This window comes from Orcinus orca, chromosome 16 (assembly GCF_937001465.1).
Source record: "Orcinus orca chromosome 16, mOrcOrc1.1, whole genome shotgun sequence".
NCBI classification, from domain to species: domain Eukaryota; kingdom Metazoa; phylum Chordata; class Mammalia; order Artiodactyla; family Delphinidae; genus Orcinus; species Orcinus orca.
In genome coordinates this window covers 55,932,664-55,952,072 of record NC_064574.1, presented here as the reverse complement: position 1 = coordinate 55,952,072, position 19,409 = coordinate 55,932,664, and the positions used below count along the sequence as shown (strand labels likewise).

The 19,409-nt window shown below is 40.4% G+C and overlaps 1 protein-coding gene across 20 annotated transcripts in view; it reads right to left on the bottom strand.

Moving 5' to 3' along the window:
* Positions 1-19,409, bottom strand: part of RBFOX1 (RNA binding fox-1 homolog 1) — a 2,185,863-nt gene that overhangs the window by 13,745 nt on the left and 2,152,709 nt on the right. For 13 of the 20 annotated variants that reach the window (XM_033428861.2, XM_049699911.1, XM_033428853.2 and 10 more), the window contains one exon: positions 4,256-4,308. The exons of the other annotated variants lie outside the window; for them this stretch is intronic. In XM_033428861.2, coding sequence (XP_033284752.1) covers positions 4,256-4,308 — 53 coding nt within the window. The remainder of the gene's footprint in view (positions 1-4,255; positions 4,309-19,409) is intronic. 20 annotated transcript variants of the gene reach the window in all.

Genomic DNA, 19,409 nt, shown 5'->3' with positions numbered 1-19,409 from the left:
CATGAAGGAGACGGGCCAAGTCAAACAAACTCCTACTGGAACAACTGTTTAGAGAATCGTTTAGTTCCCTTGGGGTCCCTCCAGATTTTAACAACGATGCCCATTCCCAACTCACAAATACTAGTTTTCTAGGAGCAAGATAGCACAGCCGAAGAATGCAGGAGAATTCCATCTGGAGGCAAAGGTCAATGTTCCAAGGTCAAGATGAAAGGAGTAATTGGGGGCAGTGTGGTCTCAGGGAAAAAGCATTGGGACCAGATAGACTCCTGTGTGACCATGGCCAAGTTACCAAACCCCTCTGGGCCTGAGCGTTTTGTTCTTTTTTAATTTGCAAAGCAAGGATAGTACTAACCTCTACCTCACTGAGCTACTGTAATAAATTATATATGCATGTATATATACATACATATATACATAAATGCATGTGTATATATGTATATACTGTATATAATTTATCATACTTGTAAGTACACAGAATTTGCTCAATAAATGACGGCAAGTTATGACTACACCCTGGGGAATTCAGTAAAGCCCGTATGAGGGACAGTTACTGCAGGGATGAAAGGCTTGCTTTCCCTGCTAACAAAAAGCCTTAGCTCTCCAGGGAAATGACCAATACACCCTGGGGGCAGGAGGGACGTGTGGGCATTTAACACAAACTGGTCCTTGCGAGTTTCTAATCTGCCAGCATATCCTGTTTGTTCTCTTGTCAAAATACAGCCAAGGAACCACTTCTCAGCTCTTCTACAGCCATTGTCCTAACCCAGGCCATTGTAACACCTCCCTGGGCTGCCCCAAGGGACTCCCTTTCTTCTGCTCTTGCCATATTGAAATCCACAAAGCAGTCCAACTCATCATTAAAAAAAGTAAGTCAAACGACAGCCGACCCTCCAACGCCTTCCTACCACACTTAAAATCTCAAATGGTTTCTGTAGCCTCCAAGTTCTAATTTGTTTGGACCCCTGGCTATCTTCCTGGTTATTATCTCTAAAATCCTCCCTTTTACTCACATGCTCTGGGCACACTGTGCCTGAACACCTTAAGCATACCTCAACCACAGGGCATTTGCACTTGCTGCTGCTTCAGCCTGAAATGCTTTCAATTCCACAATTACTCACCTGGCTCACACCCTGGCTTGATTCGTGTCCCGGCTCAAGTGTCACCCTCTCAGAGAGGCCACCTCTGATCAATGAATATAAAAGTAGCATCGCAACTTACTTTCTACCCCCACCCTTGCTTTTTGATTCATTATAGCTACTGTATAACTTTACATGCAATTATATTATATACTCATGTATGTTTGGGGTCTGGTCTGCACTAGGATGGAGGCTCTCTGAAGGAAGGGCTTCTCTTAACTTATTTAATGCTATGTCTCGAAAGCCTAGAAGAGTTGCTGTTGCACGGTGATGACCCAAAACATATGAATTAACTGAAATGAATTTCCAGCTGTTCTATCAAAATAAGTCATGTGCTTTTCAACCTCCATTCTTGTACAAGACCCACATTCTACTCCAACTACAATCCCTGGCCAGTCCTGGAAAACCTCCAGTGAATCACAGCAGCAGGGAGACCTCAGGTCGAAGAGAAGGGAAAATCACCTTGCCCTTTTCACCATCTTCTGCAGAATCCAACTCATCAAAGTTTCTTGATGTTACAGAATGAGAAGCCCTTGGTGTGGTTCAAGGTGAATGAGACAGCCACATAAACACATGTCTTTCAGGAACGAAAATCAGAATGAGACAACCAATATTGCAGTTGGAGCCACTGACAACGAAAACACATACCCTTGTAAATACAGTCTCATAAACCACACATGCTAGTGAGACATGTTTCCTCTATGTGACCAGCAAAGCAGAATCGACGTGTTGGATAATCACTTTTCCTTTGGTAACTGAAAGAAAAATTCTTCAGGGCTTCCACTGCTCCTATCTTATGATTTGCATCTCACCTCCTCTGCCCCAAGCCACAGACAAAACTGTCCGGCCATCTCTGCCCTCATAGACAGCCGTATAAGAATAATGCTTCTTTATAAGAATTTCAGGTATCAAACCCATCAAGCCCTCCAAACAGACTTTAAGCATCTTGTTGATCTCTTTTTCTCATTTCGATAGAGGTAAGTTGCCTTTCTGGGTCAAATACTGAAATCCAGGAGACACCAGGGTTCAATTAGACCCACCCTAAGGAGTGTTGTGTATACTGAGGGGAGAGCTCCAGACAGCTGGGCTGTTTAGGGTGTGGGTGCCCTGGGTTTTTTCCAGTATGTGGGAAATAAGAAAGACTTCATTGAAACCATGAGTCACAACCTTTGTTGACTGCGCAGTTCTGACTTTTCATTTTCATTCTATGAGGAGGGTGGTCTGGCTGGGAGATAATTCACGTTTGATTGATATGGGTGTCTCCTTTTTCATGCTTGATTCGAAATTCGAGTTCAAATTGAACCTTATGAAGCATACAACATATTATTAATATGGCCATCAAAGCAACAGGGATATCTCTCTCAATTTGAAATTTGATCAATAGCAATTCATTAAGAATTTACGGAGCAGCCATCCTAAATTAGACAAGGTAGGTGAAAACACTCTCTCGACTCAGGCAAACTTTCATTGTCTGCAGCCTCTTTTCGAAATATTGTGTGTGGATCACTTGCTTATTACAAGGCAGGGTTTATTAAGTCACAGGGCAAAATCAATATCTACCTCTTAGGTGGTAACTTCGCAATGTTTGATCTATGATGTCAAAATGAACCTAAGACACACTGGAACATGCATACAGATTAACAGGGAAGACAGAGGCTCTGGACCACCAGTATAGCCACAAAGGATGTTCATTAACATTTTCAACCAACCTTCTTCCCCACCCTGATTTCCCCTTTAGTTGCATGCTTCGTTCTCTATAGGTTCTTCAAACGTTAAATGTCGCGTATCCCAGGAAGGTTCCCCTTCCACCCCCAGCAAAGCAACCCCCATCTTCTACTGTTAGGCATTAGTGAATGCACCACCTCTCACAAGGAGAAACAGAGATATGTGAGGCTAAAGGCTGGAAGGAAAACAGCCGAGTTTTCAAGAAAGGAGTAAGCTGGCGCTTTAAAATATGAACACGCATACCTCAGGCACTCCCAGGGGAAGACTGTAACCCATTAAAAATACTGAGTCCGACCATCAGTGAAACAGAACAGAGAGGGCTGGGGATGTGTTCCTAGCTCTCCAGGCTTCCCTGATCTCTCTCTTTTTCTCCAAAGACTGTAAGCAGGGGGTGAAGCGTTAGCAAACACGCCTTTGTTCACAGCGCGCCATTGATGACATGTGCTTGGTTAACAGATGAATGTCTATGTGTCAGGCTCCGTTTAATGTATGTTTTTGAAGGTCATGGCACACTCAATGACATGAGAATGAGCTGTCATATCCTCCCTTGTAGACTAAAAGCAACACATTGGTAAGATCTCCTAGTCATTGTTTTGGTCAGAGTTTAGGCTTCAAAGCAAAAAAAAAAAAAAAAAAAAAATGTGTTGTTAGTTAAGGCACTCACCTATCTTGACATTTAATCAAGTAATTCCATGCTAATGGAAGTCCAAACATAACTGTTCTGAACCACATCAAAGCAAAAAGACAGGCGTTATTTTGATGGACACATCATGCAACTGTGCAATTTCCATTGGCCAATGCCCTGATTTCAAAATCAGAAGACTCTGTCTCTCTCATGTCCTGCTACTTGTAGTATGTTTTAAAAGAAAGAACTAGAGGATCTTTAACTAATGGAATAGAGATCCCCTTCTTATAAGACAGAGATAATTATATTCCCCAATGCCTCCAGCTTTACAGATTCGTTCTTTGAGGGCCTATAATATATACCAGTCATTCCATACAGATCCCAAATAATCACATAGAAATCTGTGTGAACCCAGACATAATACGTCCGAAAACATAGAAGTCCCATGACTGTGTCCCTAAATCTCCCATTTAGTATTTCACCATAAGATTATACCATAAGATTTTATTGCGGCTTCATTCAATATAGTGTTACTTTTCTGGATCATGTATTATTAAAACTGGAATTAAAATATCCAAGTTAGCAAAATGCCTACTGTCTTTTTAGACAGCAGAGCCGAAAAGCTCCAGCTATACTCCAAAGATATGACTTTTTCTTTTTTTTTTTAAACTAAACTTTCTAGCGTGACCGACTGCAGCATGTGAAGGAAAAAAAAAAAAAGGATACTGGGACTTGGATGGATGCATCAAGAAGTAGCAATGTTTGTTACCTGCAGAGGTGTTACAAGAAATTTCATCTGCTGCAACGAAGACGAACTGATTTCTGGAAGAGAAGATAAAATTCACAATACTGCTCGCTCAGGGGGAAATGCTCTCTCTGCCAATTGGTTCGATGTATTCAGATGAGGGGGAGGGAAGGGTGCTGCGTTTGGATGTTGCAAGGAAATGTGCTGCTCTCTCTTGGACCTAGAGAGTTTAGGAAGATCATGAAACAGGCATGCGGGGAACCCTTCAACAAAATCATGATGATGTCAGAACATGGACCACGTATAAGCTGTTGCACTGAAGTATTAATTATGTGTTACTAAAATGTCATCATGCCAGGGTATGTTTCTAAGGCTAGGGCATTTCAAACTGAGCTTCTACGGATTTCTAATGCTCAAAGGAGACTACACTAAAAAAAAAAAAAAAGAAACAAAATTAGACTATCTATTAGAAAAAGAGTATACTGCAACTAGCTAGGAAAATCATAAAATCCCAAACTCTATTATTATAGTATAATATCCAAAAATTTTTTTTAAATGAAAGAAAAAGCAATGCTGTCATTTCTGAAGAGTATGTTAAATGGTGTCATGTTATGGATAATAATTTCCTCACCAAATGAGGCTTGCTACATAAAGAAGGTAAGAGAACTCATCAATTGAAATAAACCCTGTCTTGCCAAATTATTTTTAACGATGCGGTATTAAAAGGAAAATAGAAATGGAAAATGCTGTTTCACTTTGATTTAGTAAATCCAGAAAGATGATAAAACTCTCTTAAGATGTTTCCAACTGTGCCATTTCCACAATGTAATGTTCTAATTCACGGGTACTGTCTGTTTCTCTAGAAATAAGAACGTCTGCGTCAGGCAGATTACAAAAATGTCCCAATGAGATTGGCTAGGCTCTTAAATGCCGCAGAAGCAGGAGTATTGAGGCTTCTAATTCTCATTTGTTAGATTTTACTGTGCACAGGAATCATCTGGAACCCAGATAAATGTATTTTTGCCTTTTGGTTTGATTGGTCTTGTTCCAACGTTTCTAAAAGTATCTAGTGATTGAGCATCCCTTCAAACATCTTAAGAAAGTTTTACTATTGTAAGAGGTACACCCTGGAATACAAATAGAGCTACCATTTGAAAATTCACTAGAATTTAACATTCAGCTGAAGACTCTCATCATTGCCACACCAATGAAATCTCAACAAAATTATGCATGGTCTGAGGATAGCATTTTTTATGTTTCTCGTCCACATAACAAAAGTCATAACTAAGTTCATTTATCACCTCTCTTAAAACAATGAAAGTTAGTGTTGTTGGATGCTAGCTATCTTTTTGCTCTTTTACGAACTTTTTGGGCCCCATCGTTATCTGGCATCAACTTTTCAAGGTTTGAGGAGAAGTAAAATTAGTATCCCTGAAAATGAAGCTGTTTGGGTTGAGTATCTGTTTTGACCTGCTCACCTAGGACTGACTCTAAGACACAGACAGCTCAAATTACATGTATGATATTGTCCAGTGGACCAAACAAGTACTTGGGAAGGACCTCTGTTTCTAGCATGATCAAAAGAAGAACCTACCATAACCAAGAACGGTGATCTGGTTTATCTAAGGGGCAAGCTCTTTGGAAGAGCCATTGTCTTATCTACGAGGGGGGCCTCATTCGTGAGGTGGCCCTATCCCATCCATACTCGCTAACCCTAAACGCACTTCTCCCTTGAGTCTCTCTTCTGCATTTTCCCTAAGAAACTGTCCAGCATGCTAGACTCTGGGAAAGCCATGGGAGGCAACCAACACAGATTAAAAAACAGTGTTTGGGCTTCCCTGGTGGCGCAGTGGTTGAGAGTCCGCCTGCTGATGCAGGGGACGAGGGTTCGTGCCCCGGTCCGGGAGGATCCCACATGCCGCGGAGCGGCTGGGCCCGTGAGCCATGGCCGCTGAGCCTGCGCGACCGGAGCCTGTGCTCTGCAACAGGAGAGGCCACAACAGTGAGAGGCCCACGTACCGCAAAACAACAACAACAACAAAACAGTGATTGGATGAAGAGAGAAAACTTGTAAAAAATGCAGCCTGCAAGTATGATTATAAAGCAATGAGACCCTTTTCTTTAATTGTACCAGATTTTTAGAAACTATGACGGCTGTCCTTCATAGCACTCTTATTTTTGACATGATATACTTACTCTTTAAAAAAGTGCTACACTTTCTCCAGTTCCTTCTTCTTTTTTGCTTTTGTAATCTATATATTTGGACTTTTTTCAGTGTCTCTGATTCCTGGGCAAATTTCTAAACAGAGGCGATTACTCCCATTGATGACTTACTGTCTTCAAAAGAGTTGGCTCAGGCTACCTCCAACTATCAAATCGTCTACATCAAAGTTTAGAGAGTTATCACCAACATTTTAAAGAATATGCCGTGGGCTCTGCAGCAGTGCCAGAAAAGGAGTATAAACATATTTGTAAAAAAGTAGTAATCCACTGGGCGTATCAATTCTGTACTTTTTTTTAACCCACACAAGCAGTCCCACTACATCCAAGGAAGGTTACCCTAACGTCTTAGAAAAGTGCATTCCTATGAAGCTCATTAATTCCATGGAGTAAGCCTGTGTGATCACCCCTCCCTCTAAACTACCCTTTCATCGATTGATTATAAGTACAACTAATAGGAAATGCCTGGCAAATATAGCCTGGTAAGAGACACCCCACATGTCAGGCCAACAGAGGAATTTGGGTAGAATAAGGGGCAGGTTTCATTGTGGTGTCTATGTCTCCTCTGTTAGGACACTTTTATATACAATTCTGTTTCTCTCCACTTGAAATTGAAGATAAACCATGTCTTTTAGTCTGCCCATAAAATGATATGACCCTCTCGGTGAAATTATTTACCCCAAATGACCAGAGAGAGGTATGATCAAAGAGATTAAAGACCTAGCAGAGAAGTCTGCTGTTCCCAAACTGTCAGGAAAACTTAATGATCAGAGCAACCCAGGTGTGCTCTGGACAGGGGGGTCACCTCTCAAGAGGGCAAAGGAGCCTGGCACGGGGCCTGTCCCCTTTTGCTAATCCTAGTCTGCTCTTCACTGTCAACCCAGGCCTGAGGACTTAAACTTCAAATGCAGTTGGACCTTATTTTCAGCAAACTGGTTTGTGCAGTGGCTGTTGATGATTAGGTCTGGCTGAGTCATTCTCAACCTTGGCTGGACAGGGTAAACAGCTGGTGTGCTTCTAAAATTCCTAGTGACCAGTTAAATGGGCAGCTCTGTAAGTGGGTCTCAGGCATCTGTAGTTTCTAAAGACCTCCAGGTGACTGTATTATCCAGCCAAGGCTGAGAAGCGCTTGTCTAGCTGAATGGTTCTCCCCTTGGCTGCCCCTAGATTCACAGGGAGAGGTTAAAAGCAATAAAGCCGAGCCCTACTCCTGTGGGTCCTGGCATAATTGTTCCGAGACTGGATCTGGAAAGAGGTAGCTTAGAAAATGCTCGGCAGGTGCATCTTATATCAGCCACAGCCGGGAAGCACTTGGGGATGGCACAAATGCAGAGTGGAAAGGGGGCTGGATCACCAAATCTCTTGCAGGTTTTGCTTCTTTTGCAGCTTCCATTTTGCCACCCACCATGCTGGCCTCTAAGACAACCTAGCTGTGTGGTTGCTGAGGATGCCCAGGAAAGGTTACTTCTAGTTTCTGAAGACCTTCTAAAAGAATGGGCTTTAAACCTCATTTCTGCAGAAGCTGGTGAAAGTGGCCATAATATCATGCTCTCTGTTTTTGCTTCCTCCTCTGTTCATCTTCTTTCACTGTCACCAATGGATATACTCAAGTTCATCTAGGCAGGGTCTTCCCATTTTTTCCTAGTGAGTCTGCATCTAATTCTCTTTACCATTTTTTTCACCTAGAATTCCTCTCTATTTTTGACCTCTCCCTCTACTCCAGAACTTCTCAAACTTCCCTGAAGACAATTATCTACAATGTTTGTTAAAAATATAGATGCCTGGGTTTCAACCCTGACCACCTGCATCAGAGTTTCCAGGAGAGAGGTCTGATCATCTGCACCCCACTCATACCTCCAGGGAGGGAATTGTGGTTTTAGGTATTTTTTTTTACCATGGAGAAATTTGAGAAATCATGCTGAGAGATCTCCTGCAAGTTCATTCTCGTTTTCATTTCAAAGCCCACCTTTCCCAGGAAGATTCTTAGATATGGGGAGGCTTTGTGGGAGAAGAGAGGATTGCTAATTTAAGAAAAATAAGGAAATAGTAAATTACCGAGCACAAGAGAGAAGGCTATGTTCATCTTGACTCTTTGGAGTGTTGACACCAAAGAGCCACTACCTAAAGCTGATGGGGCGCTTATCCATGACAGGCGGTTGCCAGGTGCTGTGCATATATATTCATTCAATTTTCCTTACAATCTCTCTTATTATCCCCACGTTCATAAACGAGGAAATGGAGACACAGAAGGTTATGTAATGTGAACAAGATGTTAAGTGAAATCTGGACATTGTTGGATTGGCTCAAGACTCTAATTTTTTTTTTGCTTAAATATAAAAATCATAATAAAATATTTTATTTTTATTATTTTTAACTAAAGTATTTACAATATTTATTTTTAAATAAGTTTGTTTACACTAAATAAATATTGTAAATAAAAATTTACAATTTATTTTTTAACTAAAGTATTTACAATATTGATTTACAATAATTAGTTTCAGGTGTACAACATAGTGATTCAATATTTTTATAGAGTAGACTCCATTTAAAGTTATTATAAAATAATGACTACATTCCCCTGTACTTTATATCCTTGTTGCTCATTTATTTTACACATAGTAGTTTGTATCTCTTCATCCCATACCCTTATCTCCCCCCTCTCCCTTTCTTCTCCTCACTTATTCTCTGTATCTGTGAGTCTGTTTCTGTTTTCTTATATATTTTCATTTGTTTTGTTTTTTTAGATTCCAAGACCCCAACTCTCATTCACCCTCTAAGATTCTGCTCAGGGATGCTCACAACAGAGGGTATTGAGTCAGTAATGGGTGTGGCTTCTCTGCGGAGGACTTTTCTAACATGGTCTTTCTCTCTTTTTAATATATTACCAGACTTCATGATGTTTTACGATGATTTCCAAAGACTGACCACCCAGACTGTGGGTCTGACTCAGCTGGTGGTGCATTTACATGAGTCCTGTGACTTGCCATGTTATCCTTATTATCCTACTTTTCACCTTCCGTGAAATCTCATCTCTTGGCAATTTAATTTTCTTCTAAAAATCACCCACAGCTGAATCCTAAGAGTCAAATGAAAATAACAGCCAGCCAGTGTTGCTGGAAGGGGTGTGAGAAGCTAGGTATCAACAAGATACAGAGAAAATTCTGGCATAGGTTGTGGTGGAGGGAAAGGCCAGACAGGAGGTTCTCCCATCAAATAATACTGGCTTTAAGTTCTACTGTTAAAGATTCTGGTCATTTATCATTCTTTGGCCTCAATTCTTTTTTGTCACTATTGTTACACAAAACTCAGGGTTGGCGCCATTCATAGCAAGTTTCCTTTTGTATCCAATGCTGGGAATATTCAATCGAACACACACACACACACACACACACACACACACACACACACACACACACACACACACACACACACACACACACACACACACACACACACACACACACACACACACACACACACACACACACACACACACACACACACTGACATGTGAATAAAACCCTCCAAGGCTATCTACTAAAAAACCCCTACAGCCTGAGAAGTGGGTCTTCTGGTCGGGCAGACGGCAGCCCCAAGATGGCAGTGGGACAAAGTCAATTTAATTCTATCTGTAGTCTCTGGGGCATCTATTAGTTATAAGACAGAGGTTCTCAAACCTGACTGCCCATTACAATCAGCTAAGATTTTTTTAAATATAAAATACCAATCACCAGGCCATTTTAAAAAATATAACATACCAATTACCAGGCCCGATCATTAAAGGACAGAATCTTTGAGAGTGGTACCCAGGCACAGGTATGCCTGAAAAGCCGCTCAGGTGATTCTAACGTATCTGCCAGCATTGAGAACTAATTTCTCACTGTGCAAATATTCTCTGAACATATGTGCCCTGACTTCGCAGGAAATAAGAGTTGTGTCTTCTGTGGGTTTTTTTGTTTTTTTTTTTTTTTAATTAAATTGCACTAGTGTTGATCTCCATCACAGGGAATCCAGCCTTGAGTATTTCCTGAACAGTTAAATATAACATGCAGAAAAAAGGTGCTCCTATTAAAATTCCATTTGGTGCCTTTGCTAAATTGTTTACTGGTGTTGTTCATTCACTTCTCAGATGGTTAATGAGGGCTTACAACGAGCCGGGCACCCAGCTAAGCTTAAGGAATTTGATGCCATGCTCATGGCATGTAAATCACTGAGGAATATCTATACTGGGGTTGGCTATCTCGAAGCTCATAATCTGATTATATTTCAGTTTTATCACCTTGAAAGGGAGACCGATTTGCTTGTGATCAGTATTTTGCCGCTGTCACCCTGACTCAGTTCTAAAACTCTAGAATTGTACAAATCCCATTCAGATTCATATTTTTCCCTGCCCTGTTGTAATTTATATATATATATGTGTGTGTGTGTGTGTGTGTGTGTGTATATATATATTTAGTATTCTATCATATGTACTTCAAGAGGCCATGGCCAATTGTAGAATTGAGATGAGGTATAAAGAAACAAACAAGCAAGTGAATAAAAAGACTGACTATAGACTCCTCTGAAAGGGTCTATCCTGGTATTTTTTTTATTTTAAAAGGGGACTGCATTAACACCCATTCAAAACTATTTTATTGAGCCCCAGTTCCTACTGCTAACACCGCACACATAAAAATGTTTAAGTGCAAAAGGAGTTAAGTACTGTGAATCTGTCCCCAGTGTGAATATTCCATCCAAAATCTCTGAGTTTTAGAGATTCAAATGCAAGAGCATCTCCATTTCCTGGAGACCTGGGGAGAGTCCACTTCTGTAATTTTAGTATCTCCAACATTTAATAATCTCCCCGGTTCCCACTGTACCACTTTCTCGGCTAAAGTGAAAGAGAACTGTGAGTCTGGAAGCTGGGCCTGGTCACACACAAGCTGTGTTCCAATAGAAAAATCACTTCACCTTTCTGGGCCTCAGCTTCCTCATCTGGAAAATGGGAATGAAAATAGCACCTACCCCTCTTAGATTTCTGTTTGTTTTGTGCAGATCAATGAGAACATGAATGGGAAAGCCTTTATTTGGGGGGAAAACATCATGTATTTTTCTGGCTGCATGGACTCATGAAAAATACAGGCTTCTCTCTCCCCACAAAGAGGCCTGGTGTTTGTGTTGTTAAGTCCTGGGCTTCTGGGGTTTTAGGGCAAGTGGGAGATAGTTAAGAGCCTTTCGAGGCTATAGGTCATTTTACAGGTGGGCTGGAGCCTCCAAGGACGGCAAAATCCCACCTCAGCTTTGGTTGGGCAGAAGGAGCTTCTCATGTGAATGAGTGCCTATCACGGGGTGGAAATGGGTCAGGCAAGTTCTCTGAAAAGCATACGTGTTCTCTAGGGGAAGCAGCCCTCATATGGCTGAGGGGGTCCCCGAGTTTCTGGAGGCTGGGAAGAGCAGCAGGTATCCAGGCTGAGGCTCTGGAGGGTGGAGAGGCCATGCTGAGAAGGTCTGGGTCCACTTAGGAGTTATGTGCAAAATGAAGTGAGCTGACGGTAGAAAGTTCCCTGGGGTTCCAATAACCCACCTCCACCGCAGTATTGGACTTCTCACCAAGCACAACGGGAAAAGGGCAGCACTGGCAGATTTACTTTGACTTTTTTTAACTCTTTAAATCTAAAGCCATGTTGATTTGGGGGCTGGGTTTACACTGGGAGAACTGGTTGTTTTTCCTAAGAAGCTGATGCATCCCTGACAGCCTGAGCTCCTTCCTCCTTGGACAGAAAAGAGAAGCAATAATCCAGGAGAAAGATGAACAGAAGGACAGGCTGTTTGATCTCATGGTTCCCAGTTGCTTCTTCCTTCAACATTTTTTGGCCCAATGTATTTTTCCCCAGTTTTGAGATATGATTGACAAATTAAAATTTTTATAATCAGGTTGTACATGCTTTTTTAAAAGTGTGCAAAGTGATGATTTAATATCCACGTACATTGTGAAATGACTATGACAATCAAGCTAATTAACACATCCATCACTTCACATAGTTACCTTTCTTTGTGTGTGGTGAGGACACCTCAGTTCTACTCTCTTAGCAAATTTCGGGTCTATGTATTTTCATATTTCTAGGATGGAAGTCAAGATTGAAAAACAAAACAACACCAACAAAAAAACTTCTAGAGTCAAAAATATTCTCCTGACTCTGAAAACCTGCCGCCACAAGAAAGGACTCATTTTGGGGCCAAGAACAAAACAAAATATGCCTATAGTTTAGTGATGCTGCTGATAATAAAAATAAGGAGGATAATGATGTTGAGGATGATGATGATGATGATATCCTGTGGGCTACTCAGTATCAGTGCTATTCAAGGAGCTTTTTCTTCATGATCTCAATTAATTCTCACAACAACCCATGGAGGCAGGCATGATTCATCAGCCCCACTTTAAAGATGAGGCAGTTGAGAGTCAATTAGCCTGCCTGTACTACCGCGTGTAGTAAGTATCTTACTGAGATTGTCTCTATATGTAAATCTCTGATCACAGTCTGTTGGTGAATAAGCAAAGATTTGCCAACGCATGTGCCAATCAAAGAATAGATACAATGAGTATGAAAGACACTGCTTTACATCTTGGTCAGGCCAATGACAAGTTGGGGAAGGCACAGGTTCCCAGAATGTTAGTGTTACGGTGGGTCCTGAAGATTGCCTCATCTAAAAATGATTTGCACTTTTAGATAGATTTAATTTAATTTGCTTGCTTTTGCCTGTATACATCCAATGCTTTCAAATAACCATATACACCCTAAAAAAACCTGTCAATAGTCAATTGAGTTATTGATAACGCCATGCTTTTCGCCACCTCTTTCAGTTTATAAAGCAATGTTCACCTTCGTCTCTTTCTGATTCTAACCGGTGTTATGCTCTCCCCTAGCAGATGACAAAACAGAGGCTCCATAAAGGTAAGAGAAATCAGATGTGACTTTTCCAGGGTACGTGTTACAACAGTGTGAGTTTACAGCATTACACAACCAATGAGGAGATATTAGCATGGAATCACTTTCATTATTCTTGGATCTTTGGAATCAAAAAATGATTATTTGTGGCCCTAAACTAGTTGAGGAAGGAAGTCACAACAGAATGGATTGTGAGGGATGCCCAACCGTGGACAGCTCTTACTTTCTCCTTTAGGAAGGGAGAGAGCAGAGAGATGTTTACAAAGCAACAAGTTACAATGACAAACTCTCTTACATGTGGAAGATTTGTGGAAGGAGAACTCAGAGTGAACATTATTTACTGCCTATCGGGGTAGAATTGAAGCACCCTGAGAATGGTGCTTCTCACAAATCGCCCCGGGATCTTGAAAGTACAGATTGTGGTTCAGGTGGGGCTTGAGATTCTGCATTTCTCACAAGTTCCTGGTGAGGCCAATCTGGTTGGTCTGGGAACAATGCTTCTCAGAGTAAGGCTCTAAGGACCCTCAAGATGAACCACTTCAATCTTGAAATTTTAGAACAGAATAAGGTAAGCACTTCTTTTCCTGTTGTTTGTTTTAGTTCGATACAGATATTGAATAAACAATGAAAAGAACAGCAGAGAAACTGTCTTTCTGGGAAAGCTGTGGAGCTAATATTTTCCAGGAGACATTTTTCAAGTGTCCCCACCCCCACCAGCTGGGCTCCTATTCTAGTTACTAGAAGTGGTCCACAAACCCTCTAACAATATAGAAATGGCAGGGGGGAAAGTCCCTCAATCTTTTAATGCAATCAAATTTCAAATTACAAAATTGGACCATGAAAGGAGATAGGGATTAAAAGGATGCTAGAAGCATCCAGCAATACTAGTTTTCTTTTTAAAGAGATTCCACGGCTACAAAAACAGTGGGAACCACTGTTCCAGGTTATCAGATGTGTGATGTATGTCTGGACTCTCAGGCCAACACATTTCAATCTAAGTGATTAAGATAATGAAGGGAAAAGGGTGTTTGGCTTTGATTCTGTCTCATCTCCCCACAATCTAATGATCTATCTGAACATTAACACATCATAATGTAGTAAGAATAGGCCTGGAAACAATGACAACATGGACAAGTTAGTTCCTCCTCAAGCTCTTCCTACCCGACTACCCTAAATTCTGATAGCGGCCCTACTCTAAATGCTTTGTATGGTAATTCAAGATGAAAGGCACTATGATTTGGAGGAGAATCTCATTCCAGAAGAATAAATCACTGTGATTCACATCAGGGAGAAAACCATGAGAAGTCATTTATTTCTGCCCAATGACTGCTCACAGGCATGTATTACACACAAATATGAAAATAAGAGAGGCCACATTTAAGTAGAAGTCAGTTCTTCTGGAAAAGAATTAAAAGTTCTCTTCATAGGTACAAAAGTCAGAACTTGCTTTGATAACGTTAAAAGAAATACTAGAAATTTTTAAGTGAAAAGTTCCCTCTTACCCCCAAAGATAGATTTTCTAGCATATCTGATAGTGATCAAAAAAATAAAAGGCGAAGTGGAGCAGGTTTAATTTTTGTCACATTCACTAATGCTTCCTCAGTTCAGAGTCTATCTACTGTGTGTATGTTCCCTTCTACTTGACTGGAATACTGTCTTCTACGAGGAAAGTTCTTTATTAGCAACAGAAATGGCTCATCCAGAGGCTTCTGTGTACAGGTCCTCATCAGAGGTTCCTGACCAGCCTCTAGAAAGCTCTGGGCTTTCTCACCTGCTTCTAAACCTTTCACAGCTGAAGGACCCTGATGGCGCTACTGAAAAGACAGGTTTTATTTGCTTTTTTGTGGCCTATCAAGTCAATGATCTGCAACCCAAAAAGTATGTAATTAGGCCATGGTATGACCAAAGGAGTTGTTATATCTTGTCTTGTCACTGGCAAACGTGTCTACCCAAATGGCTGTGACAGCTATGGTCTACTGGGTTTGGAATGTCCTTTAATATCTCCCCAACTCCTTCTTGGTCCAGTCTGTTCACTATTACAGGCTTGCTTCTTTTTTTAACCGCTTCAATTTAATTATATATTCATCTGGCAGTGCCTAACGGTTGTTAAGAAGCCGTTAAGATTATGGACCAAAGGCAAATACTTCTTGAAACAAAAACTTGAGCACTTTTTCATTTAACGTGTGCGCGCGTGTGTGTGTACCTGTCTGTAAATTGAAAAGAAGAGAAACTCAGGAAACACACTGATCAGTAACAGCCATATTACTTTTCATCACTAAGCCATATTACTTTTCTCCACTAAGATGCTGAGAGCTTAGTGTCCATAAACACAAGTTCCCAAAATCACACTGATGCTACCAGCAAGAGCTCTACATTCCCTCCTTCACTATCTCTGAGCATGGAATCAGCACCAACCTGCAGAACAGGTTGGCAGAAGATATAATTATCTTAGTTATCGTAATTTGTTTGGTGAACGTTCAATCAGAACTATTGATCCATAGGGAAAAATAAATAAATGAGAGCATGAAATTCCATTCTCTTCTTAATCATTAAGTTATCAAGTTGTGTCTCAGGTATGACTATTTGAAGCTGCAAACGTGCCTTTGCCCTGACTTTGTAACAATAGCATCAGGAGGTAGAAACAGTCCAGGACCTGGACCGACAGACATTGGACTTGAAGCCCAATAGTGGGATTTCCCAGAGCGTACATCACCCTGCCTGGACCTGCTTCTCCTATCCACACACTGGTGGTTCTACTTAGGATGACCACACATGTTCCTCTGGTTTTACGACAGTCCTAGTTGAAGCCTGCTGTCCTGGCGTCATTACTACCAGTGCATCCCTTCTCTGTTACGTCATCCCATTTTAAATGATCATTTCAATGTCCCATTTAAAATGATCCATTTTAAATGATCATTATATGGGTGCCCTAACTATACTGCTTACCTGACCAGGTCATTTGTTCCAATGTTTTATATAGTACCTGGCACACTAGAGACACTACGGAAAAAATTAACTTCAAAACAGAAATCTACGTGGTGAAAAGATTTTTAAAAGTGGCAGGAAACATCATCTAAGACTGCTCACTTTAAGAAAACCTGACATATCAAAATCTAAACTTTGGAGGACTGATCAATTGGGGGGGCTTAAGTAGCCAAAAAAAAAAAAAAAAAAGCATGTTTTTCCGTTAAAAAAAATGCAAAACAAAGCAAACATAAATTATTCTTGGAACTCAGTGGATTAAAAAGGATTAGAGTTGCATATAATCCTACCTACTATATTTTAAAAGTCTTGTCCACATCATAATCAGTTGAGTATATTTGGTCATTATCCTCCCTAAACTTTGCTTGACTCTGGAATCAGTTAAAGAAACAACGGATTCAAAGCCCTGGATTATAGAGATTCAGGTGTACCTGAAATAACCTAGATATTTTTGGTTTCCTCTAAGCTCACTGTTGCTACCCAGATTTAAAGCTCTTAATGGACTATGTTGTGGGAATATGAAATAAAATATGAAAAACTGGAATTTATGACTATGAAAATATAAACATGAAAATGAAAACAAGAGTATCTTATGTACTGCCCTTGATGCACTGAATATTTCATAGGCAGTGTCTCAAAACTTCCAAACCACTCTGTGAGGTGGAATCAATATACCCACCACAGATGAGGTGACGGAGGGCAAAGAAACGACTTCTCAAGGTTGCTCCACTAAGACGCAATAGAGCCTGGGGATTAAGGGCATAGACATTAGCTCTCAAGTTGAGCTGAACATCTACTTCACCCTTCCCCAAGCTCGTCTTCCCCATCTGTACCATGGCCGTCAATTTAATACTTAGTGAGACAGTTCAGTGACTGTCTTTGTAAAGCACTTAGAACACTTAGTGCTATCACATAGTAAGGACTCCATACACAGCCATTGTTATTATTGCTATTATCATAATGATTGTTATCGTTATCACAGAGAGATGATTTGAATCAAAGTTTGCTCAGTTACTGTATTAAACTTCAAGAAGTCTTAAGAAATAGTGCAAGTACCAAAGTCCTCTATTTCCACCTAAGGAACGTTTTCACAGGAGCATTCTCATATATATGGCGAGTTTTATTGAAGCAATTTATTTTCATGTAGAATGTGTGCCTTGTAACAGGAAACTCACAGGCAATCCCTGTTTCTTTCTTGTTACCCTGAAGCTGTCTAGAATAATTAGCTTCCCTTTCTCTTCCTGAGGGGATGCTGGATCACCAAAAAAAAAAGAATCAGTTAAGAAAGTAAACTTTAAACCAAATAGAAGAATAAGAATATAAATAAAAACAAGGAGATATTATATACAATACTATGTATGAATATATATTTCAACCTGGTGTTCTAATTTTAAAGACTGGATGTGCTTTTCTGGGCACTGGGGTACAGAAGGATATAAATAAAGGCATTAGTGTCTCATTTCTATTACGAGTTCACAGAACATCATTTTCTTTTCTTAATTGCAGAGCCCAGAAGAGCTCATCAGGATGAGTGAAAACAGTGGAAAAGATTAAAAGCTAAAATCAAGAACAACTTCAACAGGGCACTATCAATAAAAGATAGCGGAGTAACTATTGCTGCCATGTTTTAACTCAACAGATTAGAATGTGAGTCCAAAATAGCTTCCTTCCGACCCTGAATCCTTGTCTTAACTGCAGATCTATCCCCTCATGAACTAAGCCCTCGGTTTCTCGTTCATCTGAGAATACTATTCTTGGCATCACCAAGTTTTAGAATGCTCTCACTCTATTTTTAATTTAAATCCACCCGTGGATTTCTCAAAAAAAGATTGAAAATGTAAATAAAATATAATAAGGAGTCTATCATAGAGTTGCCAACTTTTACTTTGCCAAGGAAGAACATTAAAAACAAAACTGGATAAAAAAAGAAGAAAGCAAAGCTGTTGTCATCATTTCATATAAGAAAAGCTATTTTTCACAGCATATGCGAAAGAAGCATGGGTAAAGCCTGGCCATTCCCCAGACAAGGGAGTTGACGGCCATATTACGTTGTCCGTGCTCTTCTCCTGTCCTGGTAAACCAGTAAGTGTCATGAGGTCTTGAGCTGGTCAAGGGAGCTAGTGCTTCACACAAAGCACCAGGATAAGACCTTGAAATCCCTCCTTACACACATCTACAAAGGATGGGTGCAGGGGCTTGTGACTGCTTTTTAATCAGAAACAGTTTCCACCCTTATCTAACTTGGTTCACATAAGAGGAATGGGGAAAACAATGAAACTTCCCGCCTTTCTCTGCTTTGCACGGTCTACCCTCATTAAGGGATCCACATTGCCCATAGATGAGCTTTCTACATTCTACTCCACAGCAAGAGAAAGTAAAATTGTTAATCCCTGAAGTATAACAGTATTTTTAAAATTAACCTTTCTACCAAAAAAACCCTTAAATGGTAAATTCAATTTTCCATTCAGGGGGCTCATATGCTTTATAGGCTGACAACCCCTTCATTTTTAGTCTATATGATTTGATAAGGACTCCACATAAAATGGTGTAACGTTTTAAATGCAATTATTAGCCTTATTTTAATGACGGCATTTCTCTATTATTTAATCTAAATCCAGGACGTCAAAAGTCCTAAAGTAGAGTACCCACATAAATGGAAATCAACTCAAACCCCTTTAGTTTTTCGGTTTAGATCAAACTAAGGTTGTACGTAAGGATTTAGTTCTACTTCCTGTAGTTTAGCTTATGATGAAATATTATAAGAGCATAGAGATGATAGTTTTTTCCTATCTGTCCATCCTTCCTTCCTTCTTTCTTTCTTTCCTCTCTCTCTCTCGCTCACTTTCTCTCTCTCTTTTCCTTTCCTTCCATTCTTCCTCCCTCCCTCCGTCCCTTCTGCCCTCCTTCCCTCCCTTCCTTCCTTTTTCTCTCTTCTCCCTTTCTTTCCATTCATCCACCTAACCACCTATGTATCTATTTATCTATCATCTATCTACCTTTCTAACCATCCATCCATCCATCTATCCATCCACCCATCTATGCATGTATGT